General features: G+C 47.9%; 1 protein-coding gene across 2 annotated transcripts in view; it reads left to right on the top strand.

The window, feature by feature from the left end:
* PLEKHM2 (pleckstrin homology and RUN domain containing M2) overlaps positions 1 to 24,420 on the top strand; it is a 42,872-nt gene that overhangs the window by 13,063 nt on the left and 5,389 nt on the right. For both annotated transcript variants that reach the window (XM_049878006.1, XM_049878007.1), the window contains exons 2-12: positions 13,286 to 13,392; positions 13,947 to 14,056; positions 14,589 to 14,688; positions 15,240 to 15,327; positions 16,216 to 16,402; positions 17,859 to 17,918; positions 21,297 to 21,525; positions 22,664 to 23,485; positions 23,715 to 23,784; positions 23,929 to 24,019; positions 24,319 to 24,383. In XM_049878006.1, coding sequence (XP_049733963.1) covers positions 13,286 to 13,392; positions 13,947 to 14,056; positions 14,589 to 14,688; positions 15,240 to 15,327; positions 16,216 to 16,402; positions 17,859 to 17,918; positions 21,297 to 21,525; positions 22,664 to 23,485; positions 23,715 to 23,784; positions 23,929 to 24,019; positions 24,319 to 24,383 — 1,929 coding nt within the window. The remainder of the gene's footprint in view (positions 1 to 13,285; positions 13,393 to 13,946; positions 14,057 to 14,588; positions 14,689 to 15,239; positions 15,328 to 16,215; positions 16,403 to 17,858; positions 17,919 to 21,296; positions 21,526 to 22,663; positions 23,486 to 23,714; positions 23,785 to 23,928; positions 24,020 to 24,318; positions 24,384 to 24,420) is intronic.

Consider the following 24,420-nt stretch of genomic DNA (forward strand, 5'->3'; position numbering starts at 1 on the left):
CAGGGTGGGGAAGTTGTTCTGGTGGCCTCCCTGAAGGGACACTGGATACTCTAACCACACAAACTCTTCTCCAGCTGTCACTGACATGGATGAGCCTCTTAGGGTCTTTCTCTCTGGGGGAGTCTGGTATCAAGATCTGGGGATGCCTACCTGCAAAGTGGGTGAATGATATCACATGGCTTGAGCTCTGCCTCTACTCTGAGGGTGTGCCTGAGAAAGAAGAATGGATGCCTGTGAGGATCAGAGGGGTCGTTTGACTAATCACTAACCATACTGGGGAGAGAATTCCAAAATGCAAGACAGGCAGCACCCTCTCACTTTCCACAAGAGTTGTCCCTCGCAGCAGTGCCCCCTGCAATGTCATCAAGTGAGGGACGGCCTCATGGATGTGGTCCTTAGAGGGTCGCTCGGAGTCCCTGGGGGGTGCAAGTGGTTAAGTGCTTAGCTGCTAACCAAAAGGTTGGCAGTTGGAACCCCCCCAGAGGCACCTTAGAAGGAAGGCCTAGCGATTTGCTTCCGAAAGCGCACAGCCATGAAAATCCTATGATCACAGTTCTACTCTACAACACATGGGGTTTTTATGAGTTGGAATTGACTCAAGGGCAACTGGTACAGTATGGTGTAGCACAACTCAAACTCAGAGCCAGAGCTCAGCCTGGCTCTGAGTTTGAGTTGTGATCGTTTGACCATGGCCACAGTTGATTTAATTCTCAAAAGAGGTGATGAGGCGAGGTGGCGGCCCCCCCTCCCTTCAGCTGGAGCCTTTTTTGCTTTTGTATTTGCACCTCCTAGACCTGGGTTCTTCCACGGAATATCATTGCTGATGTCAGATGGATCCTGGCTGAAAGCAGAGAATACCAGAAGGATGTTTACCTGTGTTTTATTGACTATGCAAAGGCATTTGACTGTGTGGATTATAACAAATTATGGATAACATTGCAAAGAATAGAAATTCCAGAACACTTAATTGTGCTCATGAGGAACCTTTACATGGATCAAGAGGCAGTTGTTCGGACAGAACAAGGGGATACTGATTGGTTTAAAGTCAGGAAAGGTGTGAGTCGGGGTTGTATTCTTTCACCATACCTATTCAATCTGTATGCTGAGCAAATAATCTGAGAATCTAGACTATATGAAGAATGGGGCATCAGGATTGGAGGAAGGCTCATTAACAACCTGTGTTACGCAGATGACACAACCTTGCTGGGTGAAAGTGAAAAGAACTTGAAGCACTTACTAATGAAGATCAAAGACCACAGCCTTCAATATGGATTACACCTCAACATGAAGAAAACAGAAATCCTCACAACTGGACCAATGAGCAACATCATGATAAACGGAGGAAAGATTGAAGTTGTCAAGGATTTCATTTTACTTGGATCACAATCAACAGCCATGGATGCAGCAGCCAAGAAATCAAAGGATGCATTGCATTAGATAAATCTGCTGCAAAGGACCTCTTTAAAGTGTTGAAAAGCAAAGATGTCACCTTGAAGACTAAGGTGCGCCTGACCCAAACCGTGGTATTTTTTCAGTCGCATCATATGCATGTGAAAGCTGGTAATGAATAAGGAAGACTGAAGAAGAATTGATGTCTTTGAATTGTGGTGTTGGCAAAAAATATTTAATATACCACGGACTGCCAAAAGAACGAACAAATCTGTCTTGGAAGAAGTGCAACCAGAATGCTCCTTGGAAGCAAAGATGGGGAGATGATGTCTTACATACTTTGGACATGTTGTCAGGAGGGATCAGTCCCTGGAGAAGGACATCATGCTTGGCAATGTACAGGGTCAGCGGAAAAGAGGAAGACCCTCAGTGAGGTGTATCGACACAGTGGCTGCAACAGTGGGCTCAAGCATAACAATGATTTTAAGGATGGCGCAGGACCGGGCAGTGTTTTGTTCTGTTGTGTATAGGGTCGCTATGAGTCGGAACTGACTCAACGGCACCTAACAACAACAAGACCTGGGTTGCTGAGGCCTAAACATTCTGTCATCTAAGTATGCTTGGTCTCTGTGGAGCCAATAGGGAGGCTGCTGTTACCTGGCAACCTTCTCTGGGAGCAGCAGAAGAGAGGTGTGCGTCAGGTGGCACCAGGCCAGTTTTTCCTGTACAGGTCTGTGTGTGCCTGTGTGTGTGGTGAGTTGGGACGGAACAGGTGTGGTAGGGGGCCGCGTGTACACCCCTGAGGTGTTAGTAGGGATTTTCAATCTATATTGTATAGTCTGTGTAATTGTGAATATAGAAGTGGTGGCTCCCCTCCCCTGCACCTCCAGTACAGCCTGTGAGTCGGTAGCAGATTTAGAATCTAGATCGCCCATCTATTGGGCTGGGCAGCGGCACAACCTCTTTTTGATCCCGATTGGCCAGGGAGAAAGAAAGGAGGACATCTTACTTTAATTTGACCATTTATAATCTTTCACGGCTACCTTTGAGTTACCTATTAGGGACCAATTCTGGAGGATTTCTTGGTACCAACTGTAGTCCTAGAATTGTTTGTGGTTGTGTATCTGAGAGAGAGACAAAGCAGAGAGGGCTGGGCTGTGGCAGCTCAGAGCAGAGAGTGGGACTGGCCCTAATTTAAATGCTCTGAGTCAGGCATTTCTTGGCCTGCTGGAGTGTGCCACCCACATTTCCCTGCAGCCACGGGGTCTGGCGCAGTCTTGTGATGGCCCGTCTTCCCAGAGCCCTCAGCAGGGAGCACCGCCTCCTGGCTTTGAGACGCCTGGGTTCTTCCTGGCCCTGCCTGAATGCACCCAAGGAACAGGAGCAGGGAAAGAGGAGCAGCTTAGCAAATCCAGGGCTGATCTGTGAACATACCTTGGGGACAGAGACCTTTTAGTTAATGGGGCTTTAGAGAAACCACTGCATGTGAAAGCTGGACAATGAATAAGGAAGACCTAAGAAGAGATGATGCCTTTGAATGATGGTGATGGTGAAGAATATTGAATATACCATGGGCTGTCACTGCCCAGAAACCCTGGTGGTGTAGGGGTTAAGTGCTACAGCTGCTAACCAAAAGGTTGGCAGTTCAAATCCACCAGGTGTTCTTTAGACTCTATGGGGCAGTTCTACTCTGTCCTATAGGGTTACTATGAGTTGGAATTGACTTGAGGGCAATGGGTATTTTTTTTTTTTTAATGGACTGCCAGAAGAACGAACAAATCTGTCTTGGAAGAAGTACAGCCAGAATGCTTTTTAGAAATGAGGATGGCAAGACTTTGTCTCGCATACTTTGGATGTGTTATTGGAAGGGACCAGTCCCTGGAAAAGGACATCATGCTTGGTAAAGTACAGGGTCAGTGAAAAAGAGGAAGACCCTCAATGAGATGGACTGACACAGTGGCTGCAACAAAGGGTTCAAACATAGCAACGATTGTGAGGATGGCGCAGAACCAGGCAGTGTTTCACTCTATTGTACGTAGGGTCTCTATAAGTTGGCATTGATTCAATGGTACCTAACACAACTACAGAGAAACCACAGATTAAAAAAAAAAAAAAAAATCACTTCAAGTTTTGATCCCTCTTTTCATTCTTCACAGACCTTGCTTATTTTTCAAATTTTCTTCTGGTGAGAGCTTCTCCATCTTCCCACAGCCAAGCATACCCTCCTCCCACCTGCATCTGTGCTCCTGGGCCTCCCTCCTGAGCTCCCATCTGTGAGCACCCCTCCCCTGGGCGGCAGGTCCCATCCTGTCTTTCCTGCTCCGGGACTTTACTCCACCCCATTTCCTGCCACCCTTTTGCCAAAATAAGTTTTCTGTATTTGCTGTCTTTTCTTTCTTCTTATTTTTCCCTCTCTCTTCCTTAACCAGAAATAGAATAAATACTGTAATGAAACCCATGTGTCCATCACCCAGTTCAGCTCTTATCGTCTCATGGCCTGTTTTGGGTCATCTACGCCCCATCCACTCCCCTGCCTTTTTGGTTTTTTAAATTTAATAATTTTTTTTTATTGATAACAAAATTAGCCTTTTTAACTATTTGTAAGTACAATTCAGTGGCATTAATTACATTGATCATGTTGTGCAACCAGCACCACTATTTCCAAAAATTTTCCATCATCCCAAACAGAAACTGTACCCATTAGGCAATAATTCCACATTCCCTCCTCCCCCCAGCCCCTGTTAACCTCTAATCTACTTTCTGTCTCTATGATTTGCCTACTGTAAATATTTCATAGAAGTGGAATCATATAATATTTGTCCCTTTATATCTGGCCTGTATCCCTTAGCATAATGTTTTCAAGGTTAACCCACGTTGTAGCATGTATCAGGACTTCATTCCTTTTTATGGCTGAATAATATTCCGTTGTGTGGGTAGACCACATTTTGTTTATCCATCATCAGTTGTTGGATCCTTGGGCCGTTTCCACCTTTTGGCTATTGTGAATAACGCCGCTGTGAGCATTCATGTACCAGTATCTGTTTGAGTCCCTGCTTTCAATTCTTTTAGATATATACTGAGGTCTATGCTGACTTTGAAGCAGATCCCAGACATCCATAAATATTTCAGTATATATTTCTAAAAGATGAGGATTCTCCTTCATATAACCTCACTACTACTATCACAGCTTAAAAATTAATTGTAATTTTAATTTTTCCTTAGTATGATCAAATATCTACTCAGTTTTCAAGGTTCCAATTGCCTCATAAACGTCATTTTTTAAAAATTCCTTGTTTGTTGGAATCAGGATCCAAATAAGCTCCTACTCACTTTAATGTACTCCCTTCAGGCTTTCGCCCCTACCTCTTCACCAAAATTGCTTTCATCAGTGTTTCCAGCACCTCCAGCATCTTTAGGTCTTTGTCTAACTTGACCCTGATGAATGATCATTCCCTTCCTTTGAAAGCTTTCTCCCCTTGGCTTCTAGGGCACACGCTGTCCTCAGTTTCCGCCCTCCTTACTGGCTGTGCTGCCTCAGTCTAAAGCAGTGATTCTCAGTCCTGGCTGCACATTAGAATTACCAGGGAAGCATTAAAAACAAATGCAATCAAGTATACAAGACCAAATGGGCAACACCTGCCCAAAAGCAAAGACGAGAAGGCAGGGACAGGGAAACTGGACGAATGGACACCGGGAGCCCTGGGTGGAAAGGAAGAGAGTGCTGACACATTGCAGGGATTGCAAACAATGTCACAAAACAATTTATGTATAAATTTTTAAATGAAAAACTAATTTGTGCTGTGAACTTTTACCTAAAACCAAAACCTGCTGCCGTCGAGTCTATTCCAACTCACAGCGACCCTATAGGACAGAGTAGAACTGCCCCTAAAGCACAAAAAAATAAATAAGTAAATTCTGATTCCTGGGCCCCACCAGGAATGACCAGTTCTGATTTAGTTGGTCTGGGAAAGGAGCTGGGTGTTCCTATTTTTCGTAAGTTCCCCCAAGTGATTCTATTGTGCCGCTTGGAGTGCCCCCGGTTCAATACTCAGACACTCTTCTTTTTGCACTGCTGAGATGACCTCATCCAATTCCACACTTTAAATACCGTCTAAATGCCATGCTCTGACCTCTCCCTGCACTCCAGATCCATTTATACAACTGTCTCCTTGACATCTTCACTTAGATCTCTGATAGGCATTTTGCACTCCTCTTGCAGTGGTAAAGAATTTAACCTTACCCAAAGTATTTGGTCTTTGTCCTGGGTTCCTGAGAGATGTCGTCTAAAACTTTGGGATTTCCGCACTGAATGAATGAATCCTTCAGACCATACCTGAGGGTTTATGCTAATAAATGCCTCTTGGATAGGATGGGGGTAGGCCAGGCAAGAAAGACTCACCTCCTGATTTCAGCCAACCTCAGGGAAGGAAAGGGACACGATTCAATCACACCTACGTAATAAGGCCCAATAAAGGCTCTGGACGGAAACCCTGGTGGCGTAGTGGTTAAGTTCTATGGCTGTGAACCAAAGGTCGGCAGTTCGAATCCGCCAGGCGCTCCTTGGAAACTCTATGGGGCGGTTCTACTGGTTCTACTCTTTCCTATAGGGTCGCTATGCGTCGGAATCAACTCGATGGCACTGGGTTTGGTTTTTCTTGGAAAGGCTCTGGACACAGAAGCTTGGCGGGCTTCCTGGCTGGTGATAGACATCAATGCATGTGGATGGATTGTTGCTGGGTGCCTTGGAGTCAGTGGATGGGTAGTGTATCCGTTTTTGCGACATGGAAATTCCATGTTGGGAACCTTCCTAGACCTCGCTGTACGCGTTCTTCATTTGTGTACTTTTTGCTGTAATAAAACTGTAATACTAAGTACAGTGCTTTCTGTGAGTTCCGTGGGTCGCTCCATGGGTTGCTCTAGTAAACTATCAAGCCCAAAGCGATAGTGAGAGCCAGCAAGTCAGAAGTGAGGGAAGCCCTGGGGACCCCTGAGCTTTCGGCTGGCATCCTGAGGGAGGGTAGAGGGAATCCTGAATTTGCAGAAGTGAGGGTATCATGGGGACCTCTAAGCTTGCAGCTGGTGTCTGAGGTCTGGGGCAGACTTGGCAGTCTGGAGGACTGTACCCTTTAACTTGTGAGGTCTGACCTAGCTGGGTAGTTAGAGTCAGAGGAAGAAGTGCTGCATGGGCAGTTGGATTGGAACTGAATTGAATTGATTTGAATCTAAATTGAATTCCTTCAGTTTAGTTGGTGTCAGAGAAGAGGAATTGATTATAGATTGAATTTATTGATCATATAATCTCTGGTCCCCTCCCTTAGCATTTCCCATCTCAAGAAATGACACTGCCTTTCAGTTGCGCAGACCAAAAACCTTAGAATCATCTTTGGGTCTCCATCTCTCTCATATTCTACATCCAAACCATCAATAAATCATTGGGCACTATTTTCAGAATATATTCTGAATCTGATCCACTAACTCTTGAAATTACTGCCTTTTCCCCAAATCCACGTGGGCAGAAAGGAAGCACTTAGAACCACTTGGCAGCCTGATCAGCCAGAAGAATTTCGTCCCAGAAGTGGGGAAAGCTTCTCCTAGAGCAGCCCTGGATTGCAATGTTTAACCAAACAGTAACCCTTCCTCACTACTGGGAAGGTGCTGATATGGGACAGAGGAGGGAGAGAGCAGTAGGCAAGCTTTCTTCTTAAAGAAGCCACTCTGGCTTTTCTCCTTGGTCTGTCGTCCCAGAAGCCGAGCTGCAGAAGACATCTGCCGTGTAACCACCATGGATTTTTAGCTCTTATGGTTTAGAAAAGGGGAGGACAGTATTTTGCTTTCTTGGGTTCTCCTAAAATTGTATTAGAAAGGGACTTAAACAGAGTATAACATTTTATGTCACATCATTTATTCAGGGATCTTGAACCCAGTGGTGACTTTTCATCACAACTGGATTCAAGATCCCTGGATGAATAATGTGATGTAAAATGACTTAAAACCTGGCTGTGTTCCTTATGAGCTCTGTGACTGACCTTATGAGGTTGCTGTGATGATTACATCATGTGTGAAATGTGCGCCATCATCATCATCATCATAGCTGCTCACATTAAGTGTTTACGAGGTGCCAGGTACTTTGATAAATGTTGTATAAGCATGATCTGAACCCTCCCATCGACCTGAAGGAGGGTGCTATTACCAAGCCCATTTTATGGATGAGGAAACCGAGTTTAGAGAAGGTTAAGTAACTTGCCCAAAGTCACCCAGTGAGTAAGTGTCAGAGTCAGCATTCAAATCCAGGTTGTCTGACTCCAGAATCCACACTCTTAACCACTCTCCTCCCTCTTAGTGCACGTAATAAGCACATAATAAATGATGACTATTATTATAGCTGGTATTAGCTCCTCCAACAGGTATTGTGTGTAACCGAAGAGTAATTGAGCATGAAAGATGGAAATTGTGCTTCCAGGCTGAGTTATATTCGTTATACTCGTTCATCAATTTTGCTGTTCAGGAGTCCTCATTTCTTCCATGTTTGCTTCCCTCCCACTCTGCCCAAATCCATTCTTTCAGGGCCTACAGATCTTACTGGTGCAGTAAATGGTTACCTGGCTGCTATTTCACTGTGACTGCCATTAATTTACTTTTATGTCATGTTCTGTTGGCCGGCTCCCAAAATATGAGCTCAAGCTGTTGACATAGCTTCTAAAGTTCTTCGGTCATTGACTCGTAGACATTCTCATTCTCCTTCCTGTCCCTGTCAAGAACTGTCCTGGTTTGTAGCATTGATGCAAGATTGCCTTGTCCCCTGAGATGATGGAAAAAATCTATCAACCTACTGTAAAGAGTGGTTAAAGAAAAGGCTTTGGACCCGCCTCCTAGTGAACAGAATATTAGTTACTGACAGCACAGTGCATCACTGTGTCTTCTTTCACCTGAACTTATGTTTAGCCAAGTGCTATGTCACTGGTTTGTCCAAGAATATCATTCATTATTGTTAATAATCTCAGCTAATATTTATTGAGCACTTGCTGTGTATCAGGCTCTATACTAAGCCTTTTGCAGCATTATGTCATTTGATCTCCTAAACCAGCACTGCTCAGTAGGACTTTCTGCAATTATGGAAATATTCTATATCTGCACTGTGGCCATTAAGCACTTGAAATGTGGCTGGTGTAACCAAAGAATTGAATTTTTAATTTTAATTAATTTAAATACCCACATTTAAATAGCTACTGGATTAGACAGCTCAGCTCTAACCAGTCTTTTTAACCAGTTTTACAGATGAGAAAGAAATGAAGGTTAGAGGGGTTAAGTAATTTACCAGAGGTGCTCAGCTCCATGGAAGCAGATCTGGGATTTGTACCCATGTACCCTGGCTCCAGAGCCCTCACTTAACTACCTCGTTACACTCTCTTTATATTGTACTTTTTGCAGAAATTGTTTCACGGTTACAGATTATTCTTTAACAGATAATATTATGTATATGTATGCAACTCACCTTAAAATAAATGTTCAAGACATACCTAAAGAAAGCTGTACAACTTAACAGAGGATATACAAGGAGACTTGAATGTATGGAAAGAAATTCATGTTCTTGGATGAGAAGACTCAATATTGCAAAGATATAATTTCCTCTCAATATAATCTCTGGATTAAAATTCTACTCCAGATCCCAAAGGGAACTGTAATGAAATTTGATTTTAAAAGAATGTGCCAGAATAGTTAAAAAACGGTTATGAAAACAAATAGTTGGAAACGAGGTGGACTTGTTGCCCCATATAAAAATATTGAATAAAATGAACATAACTGTTTGCACAGCATGATTAATGTAATTGATATTACTAAGCTATTTTACAACAACAACAAAAAGCAGCTGCTCATACTGCTTATATACAACCACACACCTCATGGGGTTTGCTTTCTTGGTTTGGAGGTTTAGGGTCATGGCTTCATGGGACGTTCTAGTCAATCGGCCTAATATTGTTTTTATTGCTTCTGTGCTACCTCCTAGTTCACTGTGTAGTGCCTGGGATTTCAAAACCTGTGAGTGGCCATCCAACGTACAACAATTGATCACTAGTCTCCTGGAGCAGCAGAGGAGGGAGAGTCAGGAGTCAGAGGAAGATGTCTAATTGCCTCCGTGAACAACTGCCTCCTTTGCCATGAGACCAGAACTAGATGGTGCCTGGCTACCATTACTGAACATTTTGATCAAAAGTTGTGTAGAAGAATCCTGACGAAAAAGAGGAACAGAATTTCAAATTCTCATGGAATCCAGACTTTCTGGATCCACTAAAGCTAGATGACCACCCCCCGCCCCCCCACACGAAGATATTATCCTGAGGAAATCTTTAACCTTTAAACCAAAACTATCACCTGAAGTCATTTTTAAACCAAATAATAGTTTAATTAGTAAAGAATGTTTGCCTTGAGTATTATGTTCTTTTAAAGAATCGTATGTATACATGATCAAATTGACAACAGTGACTCGAAAGTTTAGATGAGAAGCTTAGGGGGCAGTGAGTTTATGTTAATGGTGGTGAAATACTGTGGAAAAGGATATCGAGAAAGGTGGCACCAGTTGAAGAATGTAACAAATATTGAACTGTACATGTAGAAATTGTTGAATTGGTGTATGTTTTGTTGTGTATATTTTCACCAAAAAAAAATTTTTTTTTTTTTTTAATTTTTATTGGGCTTTAAGTGAAAGTTTACAAATCAAGTCAGTCTCTCATACAAAACCTTATATACACCTTGCTATCTACCCCTAGTGGCTCTCTACCTAATGAGACAGCACACTTCATCTCTCCACCCCACATTTCTGTGTCCATTCAATCATCTTCTGTCCCCCTCGGCCTTCACACCTCCCCTCCAGACAGGAACTGCACACATAGTCTCATGTGTCTACTTGATCCAAGAAACCCACTCACCAGTATCATTTTCTGTCTTGTGGTCTAGTCTAATCCCTGTCTGAAGAGTTGGCTTCAGAAATGGTTCCTGTCTTGGGCTAACAGAAGGTCTGGGGACCATGACCTCCAGGGTCCCTCCAGTCTCAGTCAGACCATTAAGTCTGGTCTTTTTATGAGAATTTGAGGTCTGCATCCCACTGCTCCCCTGCTCCTTTAGGGATTCTCTGTTGTGCTCCCTGTCATGGCAGTCATCTGGTCTCAGGCTGATGTAGTCTCTGATTTATGTGGCCTATTCTGACTCGAAAGTTTTTTAAAAGGAAAGCAAAAAAAAAAAGAAGAAGAAGAAAGAAAGAAAGAAAATAATTACAAGTGGGGAACTGGCATAGGAATAGACAATAGACCAATAGTACAAAGAAATCTAGAAAATGTGGTATATTAAGTCTTAAATCAGTAGGGGAGAGGCTAGACTATTAATAATTCTGAGGAAAACAGGTTAGCCATCCAGAAAATAATAAAACTGGATCCTTACCTCATGCCATATGTAAACATTAAAAAAAAAAAAAAAAACCTAAAACTATTTTTTAAAAAAAGGTATTTTTATAATATTAGACTGGGAAAAATGAGAAGCTATAAAGGAAAAGATTGACAGATTTGACTACATAAAAAATAAGAATTTCTGAATAAGGAAAAGACACCAGAAGCAAAGTTTAAAGGTCAATTGACACTGGGGAAAAGTGATAACACATGGCATCAAATAGTTAAATCCTTAACGAACAAAGAGCCCCAATAAATCAATAAGAAAAAGACAAGCAGCCAATGGAAGACTGGTCCAGTTATGAATAGGCAACTCATAGAATAAGAAATGCAAATGGCTAAGAAAGATGTTCAAATGCACTAGTAATCAGGGAAATACAACTTTATTAGGTCTGGTTTTTTACCAATCATATTGGCAAGAATTATATCCAAGGTGGTGGGACTGTAAATTGATCTAACATTTTAGAAGGGTAAATGTTAGGGCCCAGGCAAATTGTAAATGTGCATGTCCTTCAACTCAGCAGTTCTTCTAAGCACTTATCCTATAGAAATAGCCACACAGGAATGCAGGGATATTCATTATGATGGTGTGTAATATCAAAGAATTGGAGACATAAATCTATAACAAGAAGGGGATGCTTAAAGCATGGTGCATTCATATTTTAGAATATGATTCGAGTGTTAAAAAGGACACAGTAGATCTGTATGTAATGATACGGAAATACACGCCTGATGTGCTGTTAAAGAAAAGGCAAGTTTCAGAATAATGAGTACAGCGTGATCCCATTTTACTTTTCTATAAAAAGTATGTCTGAGCGTGCAGGAGGAGTTGGGAGGATACACTCCAAGCTTTGACAGTGAAGTATAGGGAACAGGAGGTTTTTATACTTTATGCAATCAGCAAATGTGGTTTTCAGACTTTTTTTTTTTTTAACAGTATCTTGGCCTAAGAAAGGGGCCTGGGCTCTAGCCACGGCTCCATCACTGACCTAACAATTGTAGTGAGGGATTTAACCTTTCTTGGCCTTAGGCACCCTCTCTGTTTACGAACGAATGAATGCATGGATGCGTTTCTGTTTTCCAAGTGTCTGGTGGGGATGGCTACTTTTATAATCAAGAAAATGAGTAAGTCTCTTTGTTGCCTTTTAATGAGTCAATTGGACTAGATCTCTAAGGACACTTCCAGCTCTAGCATCTGTCTAAGACTCTGTTCTCCAATGTACTTTTTAAAATTTTAAAAAAGCTTGACATGGAGGTTGTAGTTCTTAATGCTGAAATCTGTGAGAACGCCTTTGGTCACTGCTGAGAGGGAATCGTGCGAATTGTTAGGTTTACCGCTCTTTTTCTGGAAACCTTTCCTCCTGGTGCTCTGACTTGCCTGTCTCTCGGCTGCAAGACTGAGGGGTCTGTCCCCGGCAGAGCTGCTGGGCTTTGCCCTGGGCCCCAGAGCAGAGAGGCTGTTTTTGTTGTGGGCGTTGCTGAATGGTTGGCTTCTCTCCAGGAGCACGGGCTTGTTGGCGTGGTTGATGTATCTTGCCTGCTACCGCCCTTTTATACCTGCTTCCAGCCCTGACAGCTTAGACCTGGGAGCAGTGTACTGACATCTGTGCTCTTTTTTCATGTCCTCCGCCCTTCTGACGTCAGAAGGGTGACAGCAGACAAGAAATAAGCCTATGTGAAGTTGAAGACTTTTCTCCTAAGGCTTTACTTGAAAGTGGCCCCTGCCTCCTTAACTGCAATGACAGAGAACTCCGTCCAAGTATCTGGACTTTCTTTGCCTTAATTAAGCTAACAGAGCTGCCCTTTCCTCCACCAGCCTTAGGGTGTATACTCTGTGCTGCTGTCATCTTACCTACTCTGCAAATCACCTTTTATCAGCCCAGCCTGGGAACAATGTCCTTCCTGGTATAGGGTTCTACTGAGCCTGGCATCCACCCGGATCCGTGTCTGGCCTTGCCTGGATCCTCAGGCAAACCCGATATTCCATGTCAGCTGCGGGCAGGAAGGCTGTGGGAGCAGGTGGCCCTGCCCATCAGCCCTTAGCATGTGCAGAGGGGCTGCTGCACTGTGTTGCACAACTCTGGGATGAGGGACACTCACACTGGGCACCAGCAGGTGCCACTGATATAGGCAGCACTGGATGTAATGTCCCCAGGAGTTGTGGGACCCTGGCCCCAGGCCGGGTGCCACCTGACTGCTCAGCATCATCAAGTTGTCACCATGCAAAGCCCTTTGTGAGTGCTTCTTGGGGGCCAGGCTACAAGGACACAGCTTTTGCCTTCTGGAACCTCCAATATAACACAAGCAGCCGGTACAGGGGAGCTCGAGGTAGACTTCCCAACTGGTCATCACAGACGCATCATTTGGCTGCGGTTTTCCCAGCTACCGTGATTGTAGAGCTTCTGTAGCCCTCCTCTTCCTCCATTTCTAATTTGGAGTGCTGTTTTTTTGTCTTTCAGCTTCAGAGCTACTTTGCTGCCTGTGAGGATGAGACCCCAGCCATCCGGAACCATGATAAGGTTTTGCAGCGTCTATGTGAGCACTTGGACCATGCCCTGCTCTACGGGTAAGATGGAGCTCATTTCTGGAGAGGATGGTAGTGTACAATAGAGCACAACCAGGGCCTGAGTGGCTGCCAAGATAAATGCCTCAACCTTGTCCACCTTTTAGTTCATCTTTCCATTGGCAGAAAGGGATTTGTCTCATTCAAGTGGGCTGCAGGTTCTCTGCAGGTATCCTGGTAAATTGTCTCTGATCCTCCATTGCTGTCGAGTGGATTCCGACTCATAGCGACCCTATAGGACAGAGTAGATCTGCCCCATAGAGTTTCCAAGGAGCACTTGGTGGATTCAAACTGCCGACCTTTTGGTCAGCAGCCAGAGCACTTCCACTACACCACCAGGGTTTCCGAATTGTATCTGGGCAGGCATAAATGATTAGGGAGAGAATCAGTAATGAATGAAAGGGTGCTCTGAAGGCGTGGTGGTTGCCTATGGGGTCTGGAAGGGCCTTGCTTTCAGCCCTGAGCCCACTACTGACATGAAGGTGGGGGACCAACTTCCTGCACGTTCCCACTGTGGCCCCCTTTGGCTCAGAGCAGCTCCTGTCCTATTTTCTCAGACTGCAGGACCTCTCATCTGGCTACTGGGTGCTCGTGGTGCATTTCACCCGGAGAGAGGCCATCAAACAGATTGAGGTGCTGCAGCACGTGGCCACCAACCTGGGGCGCAGTGAGTAGCCACAGGGGGTCGCTGGGGAAGGGAGCAGCCCTGGGCTTGGGTTTGGCCTCAGAGTTAGCCCTGGAAAACCGATAGCCTCATGGTTTCCAGTGGCATTGGGGTGTCAAAATGCCAGCACCCTCTTCTCCCAGTATGTGAGAGTTTGTTGGTGCGTTAGTGATGGGGTGGAGGGGAGCCAGAGATGGTGAAGAGAACTGGACTCTATCAAATTCCAGTGTGAGCACATGATGTGGCCTCCCATTTCTCCCTGAGCTGGGATGAATGCTAGTCTACAAGATCCATGAGGACTCATTGCTCTTCTCGACCCATCTGAAGTTTGCACTGCCTTCATCAGAGTGTCCTGGCCAGCTGCAGGCCGGGGTCTGGCTGGGAAAATAAAGATTTCAGGGCTTGTGGTACTCCATCAAGTGAGAAGGCTGCTGAGTCCTTGGTCCCCTTGCCGCTCTTTCTTTCCTTTCTGCCCTTGGCAAAAAGCCAGCACCCCGACCACCTTCCTTCCAGTTACTCTGCCCTTTGTTTGCAGGCCGGGCCTGGCTGTACCTGGCTCTCAACGAGAACTCGTTGGAGAGCTACCTGCGGCTGTTCCAGGAGAATCTGGGCCTGCTGCATAAGTACTATGTCAAGTGAGTGCCCGGAACAGGCTGTCTCACGTAGCTTAGAGGTCCCTTTAGAGTCTCATCCCAGAGACTCTTGTAGCATGCATATCTCACAGTGTGCCCCATCAGTGGCCCAGCCTGGCCTTGCATGCTGAGGACACGTCAGCAATGGCCAAAGAGCCATTGGAACCTTACCAACCGGTATGACAGCTTTTGCCAGAAGAACTGGTGTTTCCCCTAGGCACTATGTAGCAGTTGGTGCTCTCTCTGTCCGATCCTTCAACCAGGCCTCAGAGCAGTCTAGAATGCACACATCTCCTTTGGCACGACCTTTCCTGGGGTTGCCGCAGGGATAGAGTATAGCAGCTGCCGAGAGCCTGGTGAGCCTTATGCTACAGGCTCCATGTCTGAACACAGGCAGTGCAGCTCTACAGCACTCTCCCCAATGGGAGAATGCTGGAAAGGGATGGGTGACGTCCAGGAACGGGGGTGTCACATGTCAAATTTCAACATGGTGAGGTTGGGCCAAACTGGTAACCAGACCCAGAACCCCCATCATCCCTCCTCGTGTCTCACAGGAACGCCCTGGTCTGCAGCCATGATCACCTGACACTCTTCCTGACCTTGGTGTCTGGGCTGGAGTTCATTCGGTTCGACCTGGATCTGGTGAGACACCATGGCTGCACTGCTTGTGGGAGCAGGAGGAGAGGGCAGTGTGGGTGGGCGGTCTCATTTTTTAAGTCCCTCTCAGAGAACCTGTTGAGTATAACTGAGCAGGAGCGAGGCCCTGTTTGTCCAGGTCGGGGAACGGTTTCAGGGTCTGAATAGTGGAAGTGAATGAAGGATGGTGATTCTCTTTGGCTTATTTTTGGCCAGAATTCCTGGCTCCACGTGGCTTCTTTCTGTTTATCCCAACTCGGAGAAAAGCCACATTGCTTGGAGTGTTTTAGCACTGAAGTTCATGTTGAGTGTTAGACAGGCGTTCATCCCTGTGCTTACTGGGATTCTGCTCCCCAGTTGGCATGCTCTTGGCCACCGTCTTCAAGCTCTCAGGTCCCTCACTTCCACACACTGTAGAATGTGACGTTGGCCCAGAAAGAGCTAACGAGGCTCCAAAGTGCCTCAGACTCAGGCTCGTCAAGATACATGCAGCTGCCCCATCCTAATAAATCAACTTCCTTGGTCCCTACCCCAACAACATAGACTGAAGAAGAAATTTGGCTACTAGTAGTAACTAAAGAAAACGAGTGACTCTAATAGTAAAAGATTGAGGAGGTGTCAGAGGGCACAGCTTATAGTTGGGTTCTGATAGCTCTGTCATCTCGCAACTTTAAAAACCTGAAGCTCGCAACTTTAAGAGCCAGAACCACTCAAATTACTCTTTCTAGGAGCTTATTTCAGAATTCCCTACCTTAATTAAGCTCCTTGATTTCCCAAAGAGAAAATAGCACAGGAGGATATGACACAGGCATCCGTGGCTGGGTGGAGTCCAGCTGCCTGTGGAAGACCACCTGGGGCCTCCCACCTATCGTCCCTTTCCCGCTCTTTCCTCAGGATGCCCCTTACTTGGACCTGGCCCCCTACATGCCTGACTACTATAAACCTCAGTACCTGCTGGACTTTGAAGACCGCCTTCCTAGCTCAGTCCATGGCTCAGACAGCCTGTCCCTCAACTCCTTCAACTCTGTCACATCCACCAACCTGGAGTGGGACGACAGTGCAATTGCCCCATCCAGTGAGGGTAAGTGGGTCAGGGGCAGAGAGGAGCCTAGCCTCTGCTGTGCAACTGAGTTTGGAGCTGCCTAGTATGGCCGGGTGACGTCTTCTGTTGCTTGTTTTGGTTTGGTGGTTGAAATCTGAAATTAAACGGGGCAGCCATTTCCCTGGTCTTCATTTCCTCAGAGTCCTTGTGGTGGCTGAAAAACTGATTCTAGGGACAAATAGCCAAAATGATATTTTATGGGTGTTAGACCCTTTTCTGGGGCAGCAGTAGTTCTTGCCTTTCATGTGGGAGACCCAGATTCAATTCCTGGGCAGTGCACTTCATGTGCACGTACCACCTATCTGTCAGTGGAGGCTAGCGTGTTGCCATGATCCTGACTAGATTTCAGCAGAGTTTCCAGACTAAGACAACTAGGAAGAAAGGCCTGACTATCTGCTTCTGCAAACTTTTTTTTTTTTTTTTTTTTTGCCAGTGAAAATCCTACGGAGCATAACAGTCTGGTCCTGTTGTGCATGGGGGTGGCCATGAGTCAGGGGGCTGATTGGATGGCAGCTACCAACAACAGACCCTTTTCCAGAAGGCTATGGTCATATGCCCAGGGGCAGTTTTCTGAGCAAGAAGGAATTGGCAGTATGCAGGATGAGAGTTGCCTGCTTTGGGGAGGTTGTCCTACCCTAGATTCTAGGTAAAAAGAGGCTAAGCAACCCCAAAAAAGAGAAGACAGAGCCAGGCAGGTCAAAAGTTTAGGGAAAAACTTGCCACAATTTCTCATCTGTCCATCCAGTTTTTTTGGAGTTCCTCCTGTACTTGCCAACGTGTTAGAGATGATTGTTCCCATGGCATCAGGGACCTGAAAAAGAATGTTATCAAGTCTAGAGCTCATTGTGTTGGGTTGACCAAACCACTTATTAGAACAAGCTGGTTTCTTTCAAACCTTAGGTCATGTTCATTTATAAAACGGGCTATTTTCTCACCTTCATCCCACGTGGGAAAGTAGACCTCGTCATCTACTTCACCCAACCTCACTTTCAAGTTCAGCCTCCAGGGCTCCCTAGAATTGCCTCAACACTGAGACCTTGTAGTCCCCCTCATCTTAGCAATTAGAGATTCTACAAGTGGAGCTGCTGGAGCAGGGTCTTGTTACCCTGCCGGAGTACAGAGGGAGGAAAGGAAAGGAGTAGAAAACGAGGTTAGGTACAAGGATGCCAAGGTTCTTCTCTGCCAGAGCCAAGTCCTGGGTTTGGAAAGGAATTGCCCCAGAGGTCTTGCTAGCTGGTTGGAGGTTCCTGGGCCAGTGCCTGAGCTGAGACCGGCTGCGGTCCTAATAAGCTCTCCTGAGGTTGGTAGAACAAATGTAGAAAGTTGAATTTTTCCTTTCGTCCTCTCCCCACATTGCCTACCCCATTGCCCCTACCTTCCATGGCCTTCCACTGCCTGTGTTTCTAATCTTCAGTTTTGTCCCTCATTTTTATAGATTATGATTTTGGAGATGTGTTTCCAGCAGTGCCGTCTGTACCCAGCACAGACTGGGAAGGTGGGACAGAGTCCGCTGTTTACCCTCTCTTCCTGTTTTGCGACATTTCCATGCCAAGCTTGCTGCATGTTTCAAAATCAGCTCCTTGTTATTTATAATAATGCCAATGAGCCTACTAAAGCCCAGTCTGGTGTTCTGATAGATGGAATTCTGCGGTGGGAGCACTTGCCCCAGTTTAGCTCCAGGCAAATCCCCTCTCCAGGTGCAGGACAGCTGCTTTTAGGCAGCAGCCTGTGGAGTCACTAAGCGACTGCCTTTCGGGGGACATGCGGATCACCCTTCCTGATTCTGATGCCAGTTGATGCAGTGGAGGTGGGTAGGGACACATTCGGTGGGTGCCCTAGTGGTCCAATCCAGCGAGTGAGCCTGGGAAACCATGCCTTTCACATGTGGGTTGTCAATTCCTTCAGGTCAGACAAGCTTCTGTGCCAGAAGCATCAAAAAGCAAAGACAGAGGGCTTGGTTCTTGGTTCTTTCAGTCCATTCAGGATGGTTTCCTCTCTAGTATTTTTGAAAGAGACTGAAGTCCAGCTGAGGGGAATTGCCCAGGCACAGCTGAAACTTCCAACGGGGAGATTCTCTTTGAGGTTTTAAGGCAGATTACGATAAATCTGTGAGCCTGCTGCTCTGTCCACGGGGCAGCAGCCATGCTTGGGCGTTTCCTTGCCTGCATCCCCACTTCTGGGCTTGTGTACGTTCACAAAGCCATTTACCAGGTGTCCATGTTTACTCCACGCGAAGGGCATGCTTCTGAGAAGGTTCATGCCTCCACCTTGAATCTGAGGCTATAACCAGATCCTCTTTACTGAAACGCCTCTTGCTCTGTGGACCAGTCGAGCCTCATGAAGCGGGAGGTGCCAGCTATCTCACCCGGTGGGAGGGTGAGGAACAGACGGCTGTCCCGCTGCCTGGAGCTGGCTGCCTCCTTCTTAGCACTGGGAGCTCTGAGTAATGGATGACAGGTGATTTTTTCCCAAGCACTGTGAGTATAGAATAGCTTAACTTTGGGGGAAACAAGTTATGGCATCGGGAAAAATCAGTTAACTTCATTTAGCCAAGAGAGTAGTGTTGAAGAATCCTATGTTCAGATTAGCTAGGAATCCAGAATTCCATCATAACATCGTTTATTCCCTTAGCCTCTCTCCTTGCAGCACACATGCTGGGCATTGATTTTTTTTTTTTCCCCCTCTGATTCTAACAACTAACCCTCCTCCTGACCCAGCTACTTCCTGCTTGTTGTAGTCACATGACAAGCAGGCCTGACCTCCCTCTGCAGCCCTCCAGAGCTCCCTATGGCCTGAGAACTAACAGCCCATGTTGCACTGCTTGCTGGGGCAGGGCTGAGCCCTGGGGCAGGGGGAGAATTGTCCCTGCAGAGGTCTCCTGCCTTCCTAAATTTCTCAAGCACCAGAGAATTCTTGAGCACTCTCTGGTAGCTCACCTGAAGAGGCTTTGTCTTCTTCTCCTTGGACCTGAAGGAAAACAGGGTTTTGGGGGCAGCGCCAAGCGCAGGGCTCTAGGGGTAGGGAATTGGGGCCACCTTTCCATGGTCCTTGGCTTATTTTCAGACTGAGTGGCTGTTCTAGCCCGGACACCCAGCACGACAGGGTGTCTACTTACTCATGTCTCAGGACTCCTCCCTTGAGCACCTGCAAATGCTGAGGAGACTCATAAGGGCTAGGTGAAAACAGGGGCTTTGCAGGGCCCTCTTTGGGGCCAAGGGTATGGTTTTCTGCAGCTGAGAACTAAGGCTCTGGGGAACCAGGAAATCTTAAGAAAGCCTTATATATCGCTGCAGTGTTATCTAGCAAAGCTAGCAGTCACCTTTAGCCCCCTCCTTTGTCCTTATATTAAAAGACTATACTCAAAAAAAAAAAACAGTGTCAGCCATCTATATGGGCTGAAACTGACAACAGCAACTCAAAAGATGAGACAGGAACCTTAGGGGGCAGTGAGTTTAGTTAATGGGTGAGAATGGCTGCACAACTTGACAAACGTAATCAACATCACTGAACTGTACATGTAGAAATTGTTGAATTGGTGTATGTTCTGTTGTGTACATTCTCAACAACAACAAAAAACAAAAATGTTTTTAAAAAGCAAGACATTTTCCAAAAAAGAAAAGAAAAGGACAATGTGCTGCGTCAACAGGCAGCTGCCCAGCGGCTTCTAAGGCCCACGCAAAAGTTGACAGCAGGTTGTGCCCTTCTGAACAGGGCTGTAGGGAGCATGCTTGCCACATCTCTGGGCAGTTAATGGCCAGCAAGACGTGTGTAAACTGGCAAATGGAACGTGAATGTCCTGCGTCCCTTGCCGTTGGCCCTCACCAAGGCTGTTCCACCCTCCAGGCCTCAGCTCTCTGCTGGGGTATCTCCTATCTGCTGCCGGAGAAATGCCCTGTGGGGTTTTCTTCCCAGCCCTCAGCCTCTCCCGCCCTGCTCCTGGGACAGGGAGGAGTAGTGGGGGAGGGAGCAACTCAGTCAGCTCCGCTCTGGGAAGGCAGCTCTTCCCGCACCATCTCTCCTGCCTTCTGAGGATGGAGTCATGGTGAGGGTGGGACCCAGGGAGGACATGGAGGCAAGCTGAGGACACAATAAAATTGAGTTATCAGCACCCCCCTTAAAAGGGCACCTGCGCCTGCCCCCCTGGAGGGCGCTGGTGGAATGTCAGGGAGAAGAGCAGCCTCTGAAGGGCCCACGAGGCATCTATTGGGGCAGCTATTCAGTGCCCCTTTCATCTCCCCTTTGCATCTTGTTCCTGCTGCCTCTGTCCTGTCAGTCATTCTCTCTTCTCTGTCCTTGTTTCTGCCCCTTCCCCCATGCTTCTCACTCCTTTGGCTCCCCATCCTCTCAGACGTACTCTGTACCCCTCATTTTTTCTGACCTCTCTTCTCTTCCTTCTGTTCTCTTTCTTTGACCTCCTCTTTATCTGCCTCTTCATGGGACCCTTCAGAGGAGCCTTTGGGGATCTCTCAGCCCTGCCAGTGGCCTGTGGGGCTAAGGGGCTGCCAGGTACCCCTCTAACATCTTTGGCAGGCTGGCTATCAGGTAACCTAAGAGCTGTGGGCATCTCTTCGAGGATTCCAGCTCCCTTGGAGGCATGCAGTTCACCATCGCTGAGGGGCTTAGCCTAGAGGCTGCTTAACCTTGGGGCTCTTAACACGAACTCAGTCAAATCTCTTGTGAGCTCTCGAGGGCTCCCAGGTAGCAATGGTGACTTCTCCAAGCTGCTCTTAAACACAACCCTCCTTCCTCTTGGGTGGGACTTCCACTCTTGAGACAAGGCTACCTGCCTCTCTCCTGAGTTAAGGTAGACTTTGGGGGCCTGGGGCCCTAGATGGTATCTGATGGGCTGTCTCCCATGTTCTTGCTCTCCCAGATGGAGACCTCACAGACACTGTCAGTGGCCCCCGCTCCACGGCCTCAGACCTGACCAGCAGCAAGGCTTCCACCAAGAGTCCCACCCAGCGCCACAACCCCTTCAATGAGGACCAGGGAGAGGGCATGTCCTCCTCTGACACCACCCCTGTGCACACCGCCTCCCTGGAGAAGGAGGAGTCCCAAGCCCTGGACCTGCCCGAGGCCTGTACCGAGCTCGAAGTCATCAGGTCAGTGGGGGCTAGGGGGTGTCCTGTCTACTACCAGTCTGGTTTTTTACTTCAGTACACACTGGAACTCCCCTGTGAGCAGTCAGGGATCCTCCTGGAGACTGAGAAGTAGCCCCCACCTTTGTAGCTCTTTGAGTATAAGGAAATAAGGCCCCTGCCCTGGGACAGGTGGCACCGGCAGCAACCACAGCTGGCTCCCAGGGCATGTCCAGGCTGCCAGGGATATTTGTCCATCCAGGACCAGAAAACCCTCTCCAGACTGGCCTTCCTTCCAAGGGGGTTCTTGGAAGTTAGCGCACAGTTTCTGTGATTTGTACTTATTCTAATTCAGCCCGGGTCCTTGAAAGAAAAGTCTCTACCATGTCAGCAGGGACACAGGGACATAGAAGGAAAGGAGAAGGAAACTCCTGGCCCAGAGCCTTCTCCTGACTTGCCTGGGCCCAGCTCTTGGGACTTTTTGCTGTGAACAGGAAGAGAGGCTGTGTGTGTACTGTTGAGCCTCCTGGAGGCTTACTGGCCCAGGGGCAAAGGTGGCTCCCCAAGACTGGAGCTAGGAGTCTTACTACCACAGGCTGGTTCTCGTGCAGAGCAGCCTTACTGGTTCAGACCTGGGTAGCTTAGCCAAGTCCACTCCAGCCAACTTGGAACCAAAGAATGGGGGGCAGGTGTTTGGGCCCAGAAAAGTACATTTCTGGGTGATGTATCCATGATAATAGCTAATGGGCACTGAGGTCAGCACAGGGTCCATTGCCAACAAACATCCTAGGGAAGGGCTGAATGGAAGGGGCCATTGGTCTGACCAGCCACGGTGTGCTTTTGTTTCCTAGTGGTTATGAAGCACAGCTAGCTCAGTTGTTCCCATTAGCTGGAATCCCATAGGACCTGCCCTGGGATCCCTCCGGCTGCTGCCATCTTGCCTCCCTAGTGCTGCTCCCCAGCCCCCCGCCTGTCTCAGGGCCTGAGCCGCTTCTGCCCGCTGGCTGGGGCCTCCCTTCTAGCACTGCCCAGGACCACAGACTCTCTGACTGTGCTCACTGAGGCTACATGCCCAGTATCATCTCTTTGACCCAACCTGTCTAATTTCCCTCAGTACCTCAGTACTCAGATATTAAATCTCTCCCCATTGCTGTTGTCCTAGGGTCACCAAGAAGAAGAAAATTGGCAAGAAAAAGAAAACCAAATCTGATGAGGAAGCAAGTCCTCTACACCCAGCCTCCACCCAGCAGAAATGCAGCAGGCCTGGGGATGGCCCAGGCCACCGGCAGGACTCATCAGACACTACCCTGGCCTCGCCCCTGGAGGAGGGTGAGGGGCCCAGCAGTGCAGCTGAGAGCAGCGAGTGTGCAGAGCTTGGCCACATGGGCCTGCTCATCCCTGCAATGAAGGACACCTCCATGGAGCGCCTGGGGCAGCCTCTGAGTAAGGTCATTGACCAGCTCAATGGGCAGCTGGACCCCAGCACCTGGCACTCCCAAGCACAGCACCCGGACCAGTCCTTTCGGACCGGCTCTCCCGGGGATACCCCGGAGAGGCCGCCATTTTGCGACTTTAGTGAGGGGCTTCCAGCCCCCATGGACTTCTACCGCTTTACCATTGAGAGTCCAAGCACTGCTGCATCAGGTGGTGGCCACCATGACCCTGCAGGGCCTGGCCAACCGCTACATGTTCCTGGTAGCCCTGCGGCTGCTGGCCAAGAAGAGGAGGGAGGAGGAGAGGGACAGGCACCTCGACCCTTAGAGAACACCCAGGGGGAGGCTCGGGAGCTGCAGACCCAGGAACTAGAGACCCAGTTGTCACTGGTCAGTAAGGGACCGGTGCGTGAGCCAGAGCCTGGGACCCAGGAGGCTCTCTGCCGGCTTAAGCAAGACCAGCCTAGCCCGTGTCTGAGCAGCGCAGAGGACTCTGGGGTGGATGAAGGGCAGGGGAGCCCTTCTGAGATGATCCACTCATCAGAGTTCAGGTGAGCAGAGTATCTGTGCAGCTGGTGGGGGCGACTCCCAGTCCTTGGAGCTGGGGACAGTGGGACTCTGGACCCCAAAGAAGTTAAGTACCGACTCCCGGAAGACCTCTCCTGGGTTGGGAGGCAGAAAGGGGTGTGATCTCCTTCCCTCACTGGGGCTCCTGGTGGAAGGCAGAGCCTCGCCCACCCAGTGCCACCTGACCCCTCCCCACACTTGTCCCTCCCCCAGAGTAGACAACAATCACTTGCTCCTGCTGATGATCCATGTGTTTCGAGAAAACGAAGAGCAGCTGTTCAAAGTAAGTCCCAGGAACTCAAGAACGAGCCCTCTAAGAGAGGAGCCCAGCAGAGGGGAGGCAGGACGGCTCGCTGAGAAGGGCCCTGCTTCCCAGGGCAGGGCCAGGAGCCCCTGTGCCTTGACTATCTTCTGCTTCGGCCCTCAGATGATCCAGATGAGCACGGGGCACATGGAGGGCAACCTGCAGCTGTTGTACGTGCTGCTCACAGACTGCTACGTCTATCTGCTCCGCAAAGGTACCTGTGGCCCCCAGGGGAGGACGGGGTGAGGATGAGACTGCCTGCCACCCCTTCCCCCAGTCACCCCACACCCTCTGAGCATCTCGGCTGCCTGTGCCTGGTCACAGAAACGCACTCAAGGAAGCTGTTGCCAGTCCCAGCAGCCCAAGGCATGAGCCCACGGCCTCCCCTCCATGCCAGTCTCCTACTCTGTCCTTTCAGCTTTCAGGACGAGAAGGGTCCTGTCAGAAAATGGGACAGGGGGAGGGACAAGAGGCCATTTTGGGGGTAATAGGTATTGGGGTCTCCTCTCTCAGGGGCCACAGAGAAGCCATACCTGGTGGAAGAAGCCGTTTCTTACAATGAACTTGACTACGTGTCGGTGAGTTCAGGCTCCATACTTGTGCCCGCTGAAGGGC

This window comes from Elephas maximus, chromosome 3 (genome assembly GCF_024166365.1).
Source record: "Elephas maximus indicus isolate mEleMax1 chromosome 3, mEleMax1 primary haplotype, whole genome shotgun sequence".
NCBI lineage: Eukaryota > Metazoa > Chordata > Mammalia > Proboscidea > Elephantidae > Elephas > Elephas maximus.